Source organism: Loxodonta africana, chromosome 13, assembly GCF_030014295.1.
Source record: "Loxodonta africana isolate mLoxAfr1 chromosome 13, mLoxAfr1.hap2, whole genome shotgun sequence".
NCBI classification, from domain to species: Eukaryota; Metazoa; Chordata; class Mammalia; order Proboscidea; family Elephantidae; genus Loxodonta; species Loxodonta africana.
Window position 1 is genome coordinate 69,456,948 of NC_087354.1, and position 16,560 is coordinate 69,473,507.

General features: G+C 38.1%; 1 protein-coding gene across 5 annotated transcripts in view; it reads left to right on the top strand.

Annotated features, from left to right (window-relative positions):
- ARHGAP10 (Rho GTPase activating protein 10) overlaps positions 1-16,560 on the top strand; it is a 366,346-nt gene that overhangs the window by 171,590 nt on the left and 178,196 nt on the right. For all 5 annotated transcript variants that reach the window (XM_023557138.2, XM_003417542.4, XM_023557137.2 and 2 more), the window contains one exon: positions 15,988-16,069. In XM_023557138.2, coding sequence (XP_023412906.1) covers positions 15,988-16,069 — 82 coding nt within the window. The remainder of the gene's footprint in view (positions 1-15,987; positions 16,070-16,560) is intronic.

Below are 16,560 nucleotides of genomic sequence, written 5' to 3' on the forward strand. Positions count from 1 at the left end.
TACTTGTGAAGAGTGTGTTTCTTAGTTCAAGTAGATAAAATGGGCAGCTCCTGTCTGGAGGGGGAATGAGAAGGCAGAAATGGACAGCGGCTGGTTGAATAGATACGGGAAACCCAGGGTAGAACAGGGGAGTGTGCTGTTACATTATAGAGATTGCAACTAGGGGTCCCTTAACAATGTGTGTATAAATTTTTGTATGAGAAACTAACTTGAGCTGTAAACTTTCACCTAAAGCACAAAAGCAAAAAAAGATTACAGACAGTAAAAACAAACAAAAATTTAGTTTTATGTATGGTTACCTTTAGCTTAAAGAGCTGAAAAAAAAATTCAAATCTCTAGTTGCAGTATTGAAGGTTTCTATTAGCAAAAAAATTGAACAATGCAGGAAGCATCAAAAGAAGATAGAAGGAATACAGAGTCACTGTACCAAAAAGAATTGGCCAATGTTCAGCCATTGCAGGAGGCAGTATATAATCAAGACCCAGTGGTATTGAAGGAAGAAGTCCAAGCTGAACTGAAGGCACTGGGAATACCAATTGAGATGTTTCAACAAATGAATGCAATACTGGAAGTACTCATTTGTCTATTCTATGCCAAGAAATTTGGAAGATAGCTACTGGACCAGCCAACTGGAAAAGATCTGTGTTTGTGCTCATTCCAAAGAAAGGTGACCAACAGAATGTGGAAATTATCGAACAATATCATTAATATTACATGCAAGTAAAATTTTGCTGAAGATAATTCAAAAACAATTGCAGCAGTACATCTACAGGCAACTACTAGAAATTCAAGCCAGATTCAGAAGAGAAAGTGTTACAAGGGATATCATTGCTGATGTCACATGGATCTTGGCTGAAAGCAGAGAATACTGGAAAGATAATTTGCCTGTGTTTTATTGATCATGCAAAGGCATTAGACTGTGTGAATCATAACAAATTATGGATAACATTACAATAAACGGGAATTCCAGAACATTTAATTGTGCTCATGCAGAACCTGTACATAGACCAGGAGGAAATTGTTAGAACAGAACAAGGGGATAGTGTATGATTTAGAATCAGGAAAGGTATGTGTCAGGGTTATATCATTTTACCATACTTATTCATTCTGTATGCTGAGCAAATAATCTGAGGAGCTGGGCTATATCAAGAAGAATATAGCATCAGCACTGGAGAAAGACTCATTAACAATCTCTGATATGAAGATGATACAGCATTGCTTCCTGAAAGCAAAGAGGACTTGAAGCACTTACTGATGAAGATCGTAGACTATAGCCTTCAGTTTGGATTATACCTCAACATGAAGGAAACAGAAGTCTTCACAACTGGACCAATAAGCAACATCATGATAAACAGAGAAAAGACTGAAGTTGTCAAGAATTTCATTTTTCTTGGATCCACAGTCAAGGCTCATGGACGCAGCAGTCAAGAAATCAAAGGACATATTGCGTTAGGCAAATCTGCTGCAAAAGACCTCTTTAAAGTGTTAAAAGGCAAAGGTAACACTAAAGGACTAAGGTGCGACTGACCCAAGCCATGGTATTTTCAATTGCCTCATGTGCATGGGAAAGCTAGACAACGAATAACGAAGACCAAAGAAGAATTGATGCCTTTGGATTATGGTGTTGGAGAAGAATATTGACTATACCATGGACTGCCAGAAGAATGGACAAATCTGTCTTGGAAGAAGTACAGCCAGAATGCTCCCCAGAAACAAGGATAGCAAACAAGACTTTGTCTCATGTACTTCGGAAATGTTATCAGGAGGGACCAGTCCATGGAGAAGGACATGATGTTTGGTTACATAGAGCATCAGCAAAAAAGAGGAAGACCCTAAAGGAGATGGATTGACACAGTGGTTGCAACAATGGGCAAAAGATAACAACTATTTTGTTGATGGCATAGGAATGAGCAGCGCTTCATTCTGTTGTACATAGAGTCACTGTGAGTCAGAACTGACTCGAAGGCATCTAACAACAACAAAGGATTTTACGTAGATATATTCATTCTGCCTTAACAATTTTACTACTGAGATTCTATAAATCTTTATTTTTTCAATAGTAGTACGTTAACCAAATAGCTTAGCTATTTGGTTAACTCTGGAAATGATTTTCTTGATGCCTGTGTCTCTTTGAGTCTTCAGGATCAAGTGCTTTTCATTTGAATTTAAGACTCCTCTGGTCGTTTTATTTCCTCGTTTCTAAGCAAGGAACTATCTACTCAGGTTTGATATTATCAATAAATAGTGTTTGGGGGGGCCCTTAGGTCTCCGCCATCCTCACTGTCAATGTTGCTGGTAGCCTCCTACTCATGCAGCAAAATCTGGAGGGGAAGTGAGTGTACTCTGAGGTCTGTAGCTCTATTCTGGGGCTTTGAAGACAGTAGTTAGTGAGATTTTTGAATGAGGTAGGCTGTTCTCTTACCTGTTTCACCAATTTCTGGCCAAGTATACTACCAGGAATTGTAAGTTATTTATTTCTTGTTTATTACATTAGATTTTACGAGATCAAAGACCACAGCCCTCAATATGGATTGTACCTCAACATAAAGAAAACAAAAATCCTCACAACTGGACCAATGAGTAACATCATGATAAACAGAGAAAAAATTGAAGTTGTCAAGGATTTCATTTTACTTGGATCCACAGTCAACACCCGTGGAAGCAGCAGTCAAGAAATCAAACGACGCATTGCATTGGGCAGATCTGCTGCAAAGGACCTCTTTAAAGTATTGAAAAGTAAAGATGTTACCTTGAAGACTAAGGTGCGCCAGACCCAAGCCATGGTATTTTCAATTGTATCATTTGCATGTGAAAGCTGGACAGTGAATAAGGAAGACCGAAGAAGAATTGACACCTTTGAATTGTGTTGCTGGTGAAGAATCGTGAATATACCACGGACTGCCAAAAGAATGAACAAATCTGTCTTGGAAGAAGTACAACCAGAATGCTCCTTAGAAGCAAGGATGGCGAGACTGCGTCTTACATACTTTAGACATGTCAGGAGGGATCCGTTCCTGGAGAAGGACATCATGCCTGGCAGAGTGCAGAGTCAGCGGAAAAGAAGAAGACCCTCAACAAGGTGGATTGGCACAGTGGCTGCAACAATGACCTCAAGCATAACAATGATTGTGAGGATGGCGCAGGACCGGGCAGTGTTTCATTCTGTTGTGCATAGGGTCGCTATGAGTTGGAACTGACTCGATGGCAACTAACAACAACTTTATATTAGATTATGAATTTCATGAGGGTAGGAACCCTGTCTTCCATAGCATATGTACTGTAATACCAAATGCAATGCTTTATACATGGCATTCACCAAATTTGTGCTGGATTGAATGAAATTGAATCCTTACTCAGAAGTGGCAGAACTGAGATTAGATTCAACCAAGCAGCTGTCAATCAATTGTCCATTTGTAAATGAGTTGTGTTTGTTATGGTAATAGGGCAGGATTAAATTATGTCAATAAGGATTAGGTTTATTATGTTAATGTGGCAGGATTAGGGTATATCTTGAGTCAGTCTCTTTTGAGATATAAAAGATTAAAAAGAAAGCAAGAGAAGCAGAGATGAGGGTGGAGAGATGCTAAGCCACATGAAGATTGCCCCAGAGGAGAAGCTCAGAGACAAGGATCTTCATCCAGAGCCAAGAGAGACAGAAAGTCTTCCCCTAAAGCCAGCACCCTGAATTTGGACTTTTAGCCTCCTAAACTGTGAGAAAATAAATATCTGTTTGTTAATGCCATCAACCTGTGGTATTTTTGTTATAGCAGCACTGAATAACTAAGATATCCATCTTGGACTGTTTGGGTATTATAAATGGATTTCTGATGCAATCTGTGCCAAACTGTTATTTGGTACCTTTGTATAGCAATTTCACAGTTGATTGTATATGTTTACTATAAATATAAATGTATTTCATCTTCTTTCCTGGTATCATTATTTGCTATTTTTTTAATTCCTGTGTTGGAAAAGTAACCAAGTAGGATTGCGACAGTACCTGGTACTTAATAAACTTGAGCCCGGGCTTGCATTTGATCTGTGTAGATGTAAATAGTGTTCACTTAATTCTGTATTAGTTAGGATCAGGTTTCATTGCATGTAACAGAAAAATCCAAAATAAGATGACTTAAGCAATATGAAAGTGTATTTTTTCCTTTTTTCAGGACCTCCAGAGATAGACTGGGGCTGATGTAATGCTCAGTAGCGTCAACTCCTGCTCTATCTTGTGCGTGGTTTACGTTCTCAACGTCACCTTAGTTCCACAAGGCGCTTTCTCATTTACCATAGAGCACATTCTCTGGCTTTCCAGACACTTTCCAGAAGCTGCACACACCATTTTTGCTCACATACTATTGGTTCGAATGGAGTTATACAGTTACACGTAGTTGCAAGGGAGGCCGAGAAATAGTCTTTTATTTCTGGGCATCTATAGCTGCTCTAATGCTGGGGAAATCTATTACTGAGAATAAAGGGAAGAATGGCTGTTGGGGAAGGGGGACTAGCAATTACTGCTTTGATTATGAATGTTTCGGTAGGTGTGTACTTCCTCCCCCCACCATTCACTAAAATGTTACTTCGAATATCTTCTTAACTACGAGGCAACATTTAAGAACATATGCACTAAGAATACCATCAAGGAAGTGAAAAAGCAGCCCACAGAATGGGAGAAAATATTTGCAAGTCATATATCTGATAAGGGACTTGTATCTAGAATATGTAAAGAACTGTCACACTCAACAACAACAAAAAAAGACGAATAACTCAATTAAAAAAATGGGCAGCAAAGGATCTGAATAGACATCTCTCCAAAGAAATAGACAAGTGGCCAATAAGCACAACATCCTTAGCCATTAGGGAAATGCAAACCAAAACCACAGTGAGGTACTAATTCACACTCATTAGGATGGCTGTAATAAAAGACAGATAATAAAAGTGTTGGCAAGGATGTGGATGACTCGGGACCTTTATACACTGCTGGTGAGAATTTCCACAAGAGTACAGGCACTTTGGAAAGCAGTTTGGCAGTTGCTCAAATAAGCATAGTTACCATATGACTCAGAAATTACATTCCTATGGAAACCCTGGTGGCATAGTGGTTAAGTGCTATGGCTGCTAACCAAAAAGGTTCACAGTTCGAATCCACCAGGCGCTCCTTGGAAACCCTATGGGGCAGTTCTACTCTGTCCTGTAGGGTTGCTATGAGTCAGAATTGACTCGATGGGTTTGGTTTTAGTTTTTTATGTATATACCTAAAAAAAACCGAAAGCCCGTGTCCACAAAAGCTTGTACATGGAATGTTCACATGTGTTACCATAAAGGCCAAAAAGTGGCAACAACCCAAATATCTATCAACCAATGAATGGATAAGTATGTTTTATCCATATAATGGGATACTATTTGGCAGTAAAGAGGAATGCAGTGCTGATACATGCTACAACATGGATGAACCTTGAAAACACTATTGCTAAGTCAGAGAAGCCATTTATAAAAGATCACATATTGTATGATTCCATTAATATGTAACACCCAGACTAGATAAATCTATAGAGACAGAAAGTAGATTAGTGATTGCCTATGACTGGGTGTTTAGAGGGGAATGGGAAGTGATTGCTAATGGGTCCAGCGGTTTCTTCATGAGGTGATGAAATGTTCTAAAATTGATTTTGGCGATGGTTGCACAACTCTGTGAATGTTAAAAACCATTGTACAGTTTAAATGAGTGAATTTTATGGTATGTGAATTTTATCTCAATTGAATGTTAAAAAAGGAACATATTTGCTTAAATAAGCTGCAGATAAAGAAATACCATTTCTAAAATAAGACTCTTAAAATGACTATAAGCATTCACTTTTTCATGCCAGCCACAGTTCAAATACCAGGAGCTGTGAAATGATTATGTCACTCACTTTAGGTTGGGGGCATAGTATTGCGTATAGCTGTTTTCTCCATGGCAAGCTGTAGGCTGTCTGGAGCTGCAGCTTTCTCCCCTGAGGGGTGAAATCTCACCCCACTTCCTGCCCCAACAATTTTGTTATATAACCTGCTTTTAGTTTCATTGGCATGCTTGCCACATACCACAGTATGCTGTGACCCCCACACATTTGCTTGATAAATAATTACCATTCTGTGAAGTTCTCCCACACATCAGTTTCAGGCACTGCTTAAAGAAAATGCTTTCCATTTTGCTCTCACTAATCTGACATTTAAAGTATTCTTATTCGGTTGATTTTTGCCTAGCTCCCAGTACATTACGCTTGAAAGGATGGCGAGATGCTTCTTACTGTTACAATTCGCCCATTTATATTCTCATGATGACGATGGTAGGATGAAATCATCTACGTATCTGAAGCATTATATACTTTGGTGTGTTTTTACTCCAGTGATTTTATTCAATATCTATATGCATGGTGCTGTAACTTGTCAGTAAAGGAGTGAGTTAAGAATGGATTGCTTCCAGAAGTCCATGCAGTTGGGCTGAATAAGAATGTTTATGTGGCACTTTAATGGTACTAATATTTGTCAGTATTTTATAGTGCATCTCATCCAGGCACCTAAAACAGTTGTTTGGCCCTGGGGATTCAGGAGGAAATCAGAAATAGAAAGACCTGACCGTAAAAGAACTCACAGAGTAAAAAAAGAAAAAATTTTTTTTCTTTTTTTTAGGAGGGCTTAAAAACAAATAACAGTTAAGAGACAGGTCTAAGATGTTATGAGCTGAGAAGCATTGGAGAAGACGGACTGTGTTATGGATTGAATTGTGTTCCTCCAACATCTGTGTCAACTTGGTTAGGCCATGATTCCCAGTATTGTGTGGTTGACCTCTGTTTTGTGATTTTCCTATGTGTTATAAAGCATAATCTCTGACTATGGTTAAAGAGGATTAGGGTGGGATGTAACACCTTTGCTCAGGTCACATCCCTGATCAATGTAAAGGGAGTTTCCCTGGCATGTGGCTTGCACCACCTTTTATCTTGCAAGAGATAACAGTAAAGGGACGCAAGCAGAGAGCTGGGGGACCTCACACTACCAAGAAAGCAGTGTTTGAGGTTCCTTCATGGAGAATCTCCTAGTCCAGGGGAAGATTGAAGAGAAGGACCTTCCTCCAGAGCCAACAGAGAGAGAGGCTTCCCCTGGAGCTGATGCCCTAAATTTGGACTCCTAGCTTACTAGACTGAGAAAATAAATTTCTCTTTGTTAAAGCCATCCACTTGTGATATTTCTGTTATAGCAACACTAGATGACTAAGGCAGGCTGACTGAAGAAGTAATTTTTAAATTGAATCTGGATGATTGGGTGAGAGTTTGGAAGCTCAGGGAAAGGGAGGCTCAAGGCAAAAGGAATCACAGGAAGTCTTGAGAACACATATTGAGAAAATCCCTTAAATCAGTGGTTCTCAGATGTGAGCAATTCTCGATTTTGGCCCAAGGGGACATTTGGCAATGTTTGGAGATGTTTTTCATTTTTAATTGTTATAACTGGGTGGGGGTGAAGGGAGAAGAGGCATATAGTGGGTAGAGGCTATCGATATTGCTAAATAGCCTACGGTGCACAGGATAGTCTCCCTGACGAAGAATTATCCAGTTCAAAAAGTTAATAGTTGTTGCTATTGAGAAACCCTTCATTCAAGCATTTGATAAGGCAAAAACTCCTAACAAATGTTTGTGGAATTAAATGGATTTGTACTGTTTTCTTTTGTGTAAAGTGTAACGGTAGCTTAATTTGGTTATAGTGCAGGAGATGAAGTAAAGCCAGAATGTCCAGGGGTCTGTGTGGCTTTACCTTGTCAGCAACGGTGAGCCATTTGAGCGTTCTACTAAGACTAGTGTAGAGAGAAAAGGAAAGGAAGTTATTTTTGAAGAATTTGAGTGGAATTGGTAGAACAGGGAGTGGGTAGAGTTAGAAATAGCATTTGTGTGTATGTGTGTGTGTGTAGGCTTCTGGGTTTTTCATGGAGAGTAAGATTTCTCCTTAAAGATGATATTGTTCATAGTGGTACATTGAAAGCCATGTTTCATATTGGTTCTGATATTTAAATGAAAATCTGAATTGACATTGCTATGAATTTGTTCCGAAGATGCATTTTGAAGGGCATTGGACTGTGAGTCATAGAAAAACTTTTAGCTTTTGTGAATAAAACAGGAAAGAATAATTGTGCACAAGGGTTTTTGTAGACATATATTTTCATCTCTCTTGGGTAAATATCTCGAAGTGGAATTGTTGGGTCTCATGGTATATGTATACTAGACTTTTTAGGAAAATGACAGTCTTCCAAATTATTTTTAATTCCACCAGCAACATGTGAGAGTTCCAGTTGCTCTACCTTCTTGTCAGCCTTTGAGGGTGTTAATCTTTCTTATTTTAGGTAATCTAGTGATTGTGTAGTATTATCTCATTGTAGTTTTAAGTTGCGTTTCCCTCATGACTAATGATATTAAGTGCTTTTTCATGTGCTTATTGACCATTTGTATTTCTTACATTTTGAAGTATTTGTTCATATCTTTTGCTCATTCTAAAAATTTGTCTTGGTTTTTGTTTTCTATTTGTCCTGTCTAATCTTTGTTCTTGTGTTCCTCCTTTGCTATGTTCTTTTTAGTAAATTGAGGATTTTTTTTTAGTATTCAATTTTATCTTCTCTATTGATTTTTCAAAAAAACCCATTGTTGTTAAGTCAATTCTGACTCATAGTGACCCTATGTAGTTATGTATAACATTTTTTAAAATTATCACAATGTTTATCTTTTTATTAATAACATAAAGCCTTAGAAAAATGGAAATTACCAAACTTTTGGCCTCTGTGCCTTGTTATTATATATTTTAATTCTACATGAACATTAACAGTATAAATCCAATAATACTTTACTACTTTTATTTTGAAGCCCTGGTGGTGCAGTGGTTATTTTCTGAAACCAATAATCAGTACTATATTAAAAAAAAAAATTAACATGCATATATATGTTTATGCCTTTTAAGTCACTTTTTTATTACCAACATATTTACCCTTTCTGGTTTTTCTCATCTTCTCTGTAGAAATGGGTTTCTATATTGTGCCATTTTCCTTAGTTCTTTAGGCTAATTTGAATATTTCTTTTAATGTAAGCCTGCTGGAGAAGAATTCTTCCATATTTTCTCTGTCTGAAAATATCTTTATTTTGCCTTAATTTTTGATGGATATAAAATTCTCGATCGATAGTTTTTATATTCAGCAGTTCAAAGAAGTCATTCTATTGTCTTCAGGCCTTCACTTTTTTCCCAGATGATAAGCCAGCCATCTTATTGTTTTTCTATATGTCTTCTTTTTCTCTTGCTTCTATTAAGATTTTATGTTTATCTTTGATTTTCAGCAGTTTGATTATGATGTGCCTACGTGTGGCTTTCTTTGTTTTATCTTGCTTAGGGTTCACTGAGGTTCTTGGACATGTCGGTTGATGTTTCTTAGCAGTTTTGGAAAATTTTAGCCATTATCTCTTCAAATATTTCTTCTGTCCCCTTTTCTCTTTCTTCACTTCCTAGGATTTCCAATTACATTATATTTGACAATTTGATATTGCCCTGGAGATTTCAGATTCTGTGTTCAACTTTTCCCACATGTATTTTCTACTTACGTTTCAGTTTGAATAATTTCTATTAACCTGTCTTCAAATTTATTGATTCTTTAGTCTTCTGTGTCAAACCTCTCAAAATAATTCATCATCGTTATTTATTTTTAATTTCTTGCATATGCATTTGTCTTTTTTTTTTTTTTTCAATAGTTTTGCTCTCTCTGCAAAAATTTCCTATGAGTTCATGCACGTTGACCACTTTTTCACTGGATCCTTAGCTGTACTTATAGCTGTTTTAGGCTTCTGTCTGATTATTTTGTAATATTTGTGCTGCCTCTGTGTCTGGGTCTCTTGACTGCTTTCTATCTTGATAATAGGTTATATTTTCTTCTTTGCATGTCTTGTAATTTTTGGTTAAATGCCAGATATTATTGTGTGTGAAAAAATAATAGGGACTAAAGTAAATAGTAATTATTCGTCATAAAGGGCATGCTCATTCTTCTGTCAGGCTGTTGGAGTGTAGGACTGAGTCAATTTAGTTTGTACTTGAGTTGGGACTACCCTTTGTTGTTACTTTAATTAGATGCAGTTTATCACAGGCTTCATATGATTTGAGGATAGTAGGATAACTTTCTCTGGAAGGTTTGTCTCAGTTCTCCTGCCCTGCCTTAGCATTCAGTGTGTCCTGCATGTCTGTGCCTTTGGGATCATATCTCAGATCTTCTGGCCTACACCAGCCCCAGAAAACCTCTGTGTCTTACTCAGAAGCGGGCGTAGAGTGCCTGGAGGTTTTCTCTCAGTTCTCTTGCCCTGCCCTCATTTTTAGCACATACACCTCAGGGGTGGCCTTCTTCAGCAGTGTTGCCCTGCTCTCAGACTCTCTTGTGTGTACTCGCTCCAGTCCCATGGAAAAGAGTTGGAGCATGGGTGCAGACTCTCTTTGTGTCTCGGCTTCTTGGAATTCTAAGCCATCACACCAGCCCACACTCTACCTTTAACATTTTGTTAAAATTGCCCTGTTTTATTCATGTTTGATGGGTTCCTCTTTGTCCTGCTGCTCTGCCAAGGATGAAAGAGGGTTGTGTGTATTTTTCCTCTTCACAGAAGAGCTTGTTACTTTCTGGATTTTAGTTCATTAGGTCTTTGCATCTTCAGCTCTCAGACAGCTTTTTTATTTTTTTTTAAACTATGTTCTCTGTTAGGGTGGGAATACTGTTCTCTTGCACCTTTCTATGCTCTTAGCAGCGGTGAATGTCCTCTAATGATTAATTTTTGAATTCACTGTTACTGGAACAGATAATCCCACTTCTTCTGACTGTAACACTGCTTGTTTGCTGTATTTGAAACAAACATATTTTTGGTAGACTGAATAAAAAAGTTATTATAAAGGCTTCACCCTTAGTAAGATTATAAGATCAGATAACCCATTTTTACCATCTCTGAAAAAAATACTTAATTCATTTTTTTGTACTTGATATATTTTTGTCCAACAACCCTTATGAGAAAATGAGTATGATGATGACTACATCTCTATTTTAAAGTCTTTAGTTTGACTTTGGCATGTTCTCCTTCTCATAATAGTCCAGGACTTAGAACGTGCTGGTTTGGTGTTTCATTTTTCCTCTCCAACATTCCTCTTAGGAGAGTTTTAGGATATTCTTGATTGTTACCATCATAAATTTTGGTTGCTGCTGCTTAGATTTTTCACTTAACAACTCCTCAGTTTTCAATAATGTCTCATCAGACTAGCCTTGCAAAATGTTGCTCTTCATTTTTGTCTTTTTGTGTATTTTCTTAATTCTCTGCTCAGTGATCTGTCAAGTAGATAGATCACTGAGCATAAATAAAGAATATATGGGAGTATAAGGAAAATGTGTCTTCCTCATGATGGACAGAACTATAAAAACTACATTGAAAGAGAATTAGTAGAGGGTAAAATGTAGAATACAGAAAATAGCTCCCTGGACTGTTTGCTTCTCAGTGCCTGATGCATAAAAGTATACTTTTTTTTTTTTAAACGAATGGATGAGAAGAGATTGAGATGCTAATTTAAGAACAAGAATTTAACATAAAGGTTTCTTTCTACAGATTTATTTCAGTTCCTTATATTATGCCTTAAAGATAATAATTGTGGTCCTAAGTGAAGAAATACTGACTGTCCTGGAAAGTCTATTTTCTACCTGGCCCATTTTTTCGTCATGACATTTATACTATTGCTTTTATAGTCACTAAAGATTACCTTTTATTCACTGTGGGTGGTGAATTATTCACAATTTAGCTCAATATCTGGAGCTTAGTAGGTACTCAGATATAAGTTTGATTGAAATGAATTGTTAGGTGAGTAATAGAATGACTGTGTCCTTGGCTGAAACAATGTGATGAATCGTAGCAACATTGGCTCCAAGAACCAGAAAAACCGGAATTTTCTCCATTCTAATTCTAGCTGCAGTGGAGTTGCTAGTGTTGTTACCTTAGCTTCTCCATGAAATGAATAAGATATAATTGCTATTCCTTTCTTTATATAAATGTGACTAATCTGGCACCTAGTTGTAAACTTTTCTGTGTTGGCTATCCTCATATTCTCTAGGCTCTCCTATATACCCATTAAATTTTATTAATAATGCATGTCTGTTTTACTCCCCTCAAACCACAGAATGTTTACAGTTTAGTTTAACAATAGCGTGCTATTAATGCTGTACTTTGAAACGTGTCCAGCATTTCCTAAAGCCTTATTTTTGTTTAATGATTTTCTGGCAATTGATTATTATGAAAGAAACTTGAGAAATTTAAAATGATTAAAACATGTTTTAGTGCACTGGGTTGTATTTTTCCTACACTAATGTTTTAGGGGCCGGAGGCTCAGTAAGTAGAGGATAAGTATGATGAGATGTCTTTGTGATGGGCGGGAACCCAGCCTTATGTAATACTAGTGACTGATTCCTTTTGAGTAATGTGTTGCAAGTATGAAGTTTTCTGAAGACTATGTAGTGTTATGAATTAATTCTCCAAAGTGGAATTATTTTCAGTTACCATATTATTTGTCATAATGTAAACAGAAATGGAATTCTTTGCCTATGGATGACGTATTTCTGCTTAATCACTATCATTCAGCAGGTCTGTTATTTGCTCTATTCCACCAAGGGCTAAAGGTGGCTCAAGTTTGAGTCATTGCACCTTGCCTTACCTGAAGGCGAGACGTTAGTAATTCTTCCGTTTTTATACCACACTGGATTTTTATCCCGATGTAATATGGCAATTTCGTCTGAGGCCTGGCAATTGCTGTTTTCCCTCCTGTGGTATCTGTAGTTCTAGTTTATAACTCTCAAAGTCCTTCATCATTCAGCACTTATTTGTTGTGTCCCACATTGCAAGAATCACTCATTCTTCCTATGACCCAACATCTCTGTTTGCTGCTTTATATGTGACTTGGTTAAATCTACCTGTAGTAAATATTATTTCCCCTCACATATGAACGTCAATGGAAAAACGTAGGAGAAAGCAAAAGAGACCAGAGGGTACAAGGAATTCCTTCAGGGTCAATTTTCTGAGTACCTTTTCAAGTCGTTATTTCCTGTAATTGCTTTTGACTTTCACTGAATCCCTTCACTAGTCATCAATTCTGTGTTGTAACTGATCTATCTTCTCTTCTTTATTCTTGGAGCAACAGCTGTCTTACTCATTATTTTGTTGCCCATAGCACATTCGAAGCACATCTTGAATATTTCTCAAGTCCATTCATTTTTCTGTCTTCATTTTTACCGAGCTGTCTCACCCTCTTTCCATTCAGCTCTTGCCTACCTTCAATTTACCCTTCACCGAGAAACCAGAGTGCTCATGTTCAATGTTAATCTGATCATGTTATTTCCAACTAAAAGCCTTCAGTGGCACTGAGGATAAACTAAATCCTTAGCATGGCTAACGAGGCCTTGTGTGGCTGGGCCAGCTTCATGTTGTGCCTTTCTCCAGCTGCCTGTATAGGCCCAGTGATGAGGCTGATTTCAGTTCCTCTGAAGTGTGCTCTATGGTTCCTATGAGCCTTCTCTGCCTACAAGACTTCTCTGGCTCTGTTCCTCTGACTTGGCTGATTCATCCTTCCATTCGCAACTGAAAAGCCTCCTTCCCCAGAGAGAACCGCCTTCCAGGATTAGGTCAGGCCCTTCCTCTTACATACTCCCATCACACCCTGAAATGTGGGAGTTGCCAACTGAGTCTGGCAGCTGCATTAGCCCACAGACCAGTCTTCTTGACCGCAGCGATTTAACATATTTATACTTAGGTGTGCATCTTCTGATTGTTACTGTCCTCATTGCTCCCTTTTTCCCATAGGTAGCTGGCTTTGTTCCTTTACAGTTCTCTGTCTGACTCTTTGCTGTACTCTGTACCGTTGTAATTAATCAGTTGTTTGTAATTTGTTTAACTCCTGCTTTTTCTGAGAGACAGTAAGCTGTCTGTGGGCTGTATGTCCAGTCCAGTCAGCATCTGGCACGTGGTATGTGTTCAATACTGACTGATCCTCTGGTACCAGGCCTAAAGCATAGTAGACAGTCCTCAATACTTACTGAACTGAATATTTCCTCTCATGACAGAGGTTGGCATTTTGTCCTTGCATTTTATTTTCTTTGCTAGTTTTGCCATTCCTGGATTAGAAAAGCTGTCAACTTTTCATTATGCATTGGATAATAACATCTTCCCTTACATTTTATGGAGCCCTGGTGGCATAGTGGTTAAGAGCTGGGCTGTTAACCAAAAGGTCGGCAGTTTAGATCCACCAGCTGATCTTAGGAAACCCTGTGGGGCAGTTCTACTCTGTCCTATAGGACCACTATGAGCTGGCATCCATGGGATGGCAACATTTTTATACTTTTGTTGTTTAATTACATACTGTTGGCTGTTGTTAGTTGTTAGGTGCCATCAAGTTCGTTTCTACTCATACTAACTTCCATGTGATAGAGTAGAACTGCCCATAGGGTTTCCTTGGCCGTAATCATTACCGAAGCAGATCATTGGATCATTTCCCCCATGTACCCCCGGTGGGTTGCAGCCACCAACCTTTCAGTTAGCAGCCTAGTGCTTAACTACTGTGCCACCATATTAAATGTTTAAATAAATACAGTTTTAGGGAGGTCTTTAGATATTTTTTTCTTTGTTACAAGAATGGAGCGTTCTTGCAGACGTGAGACCCCGTGTGTAAATGTTGTGTTATCGCTTAACTGATGGGAAGTGCCATCTGAAGTTTTCCTTCACAATTGTATTTAAGTCCCCTGAGCTCAGTGTGGGTTACTAAGAATAAGGGCCAAAATCTTTCTGTCCTCAGCAAGGAACTTTTTAAAACAGATTGCTTGTCTGGGCGTCTTGCCTTGATTCTTGCTCCAAAAGGGTGCCGTGAGCCGCAGAGAGAGAGGAAGTGGAATGTTGGTTCTCAGCTCTGCAGTGCCAAGGTGGTGGGAAAGCCAGGAGGGATGCGAGAACATTGAAAGTAGACAACAAAGAGCCATTTTGCTGCTCAGGAGGGAGTTGGGAACTTATTAGTGGCTCCCCCCCATACCCCCATTTCATAGCCTGGAGAAAATGGTTGTAGATGAGAGCCTTTCAGTTACAGATTGTGTTATAGTTATTTTGCTGTGAACTTTAAGCGAAGAGTTTATTGGCTTATGCTTTATAACCTTCATGTGGAGAGAGAGCAGAATGCCTGTGGGAGTGAGTGTTGAGAGGACTGTCTGCTTGTTCATATTTGGCACAGTGCTTTTGGAGATTCAAAGTGCTTTATAAGACTTGTAGTGATTATTGAATTATAGTCAATTCTTAGAGCTTGCTTTAGTTGGAAAAAATTATCCAATAGTTAAAAAGGGCGTGAAATGCTATTGCAGGAGTGATGACTTTAAAAAGTATATTCAGGATCAAAAGGAAATTAATATTTGGTTTCGATTTCGACCATCTATTTTCCTTTCCGGTTTTCTCTGTTTTGGGAGCATCTACGTTGCGTTTTAATTCCTTGCCAGAAGGATTTACTTTCTGATACTTTTGATCAAATATACAAAGGTTGTTTTACTTGAGAAGCCATCCACAGTTTAAGTGGAAGTATTTGTGGCTTTTCTACCTAGTTTTCTTTCCCGGTACTGAGTTTTCAGGTAAAAATCTCCAAAGGTATGAGTAAACTGAGCTGAGAAATATTGAAATATTGACATTTGGTCCTAAGGACTGAACACGGGGCTCAAAGACAACGGGAAGGAAATATACCAGACAGTTGACAGTGTTGTCGTCTCAGAAATGGAATTGGGTTGGGGGAAATTACTTTCTGTTTTTGCTCTGTACTTGTCTGGATAACAATGAGCATACATTTCTTTTATAAACAAAAACTTCATTGTCACAATAAAACCTTATGAGGTAGAAAAGGAGGTTTTGGTTTTAGTGGCCAAGGGTAACCTGATCTGTTTCTGGTGTCTTTCAGGCCTGGCGTTGCTTTGACCATGCAGGCGTTTTCGGAAGAAGAGAGGAAGCAGTGGTTGGAAGCACTGGGTGGAAAAGAAGCTGTAAGAATTATCAGTGACTGAGTTTTTATTTTGAATCCTTTAGAGTTTACTTGTGTTTTTTTTAATGGTATTTGAAACTATTCCTGCTGAAACTGACGTTAGAATTCATCTCGGAAGTATTCAGTATTCAGCAGTACACATAAGACTGGTGTATCATTAATTGTCAGTTCTGATTTTTCTTGATTCTGCCACTCTGATTTGTTTTGCTTGAGGAATTCTTCTAAATTCTCAATTTCTTCATTCTTACCTGACAGTATTTTGGGTGATAAATACAATAAATACTTACAATGCATTTTGACTTCAGTGGAGATGGAGGTAGTACAGGCAATAGGATAAGTGACTGCTGCCCTTATGTTGCTTTATTTAACAATTTATGGTTTGGTCTAATGGCTTACAGTATGCCATATTATATAGCCACCGTGAATGGTCTCTATTCAGATTGGTTTGAGGAATAAATTAAATGCAGAGGTGAAGATGCAGGGGCACAGGAA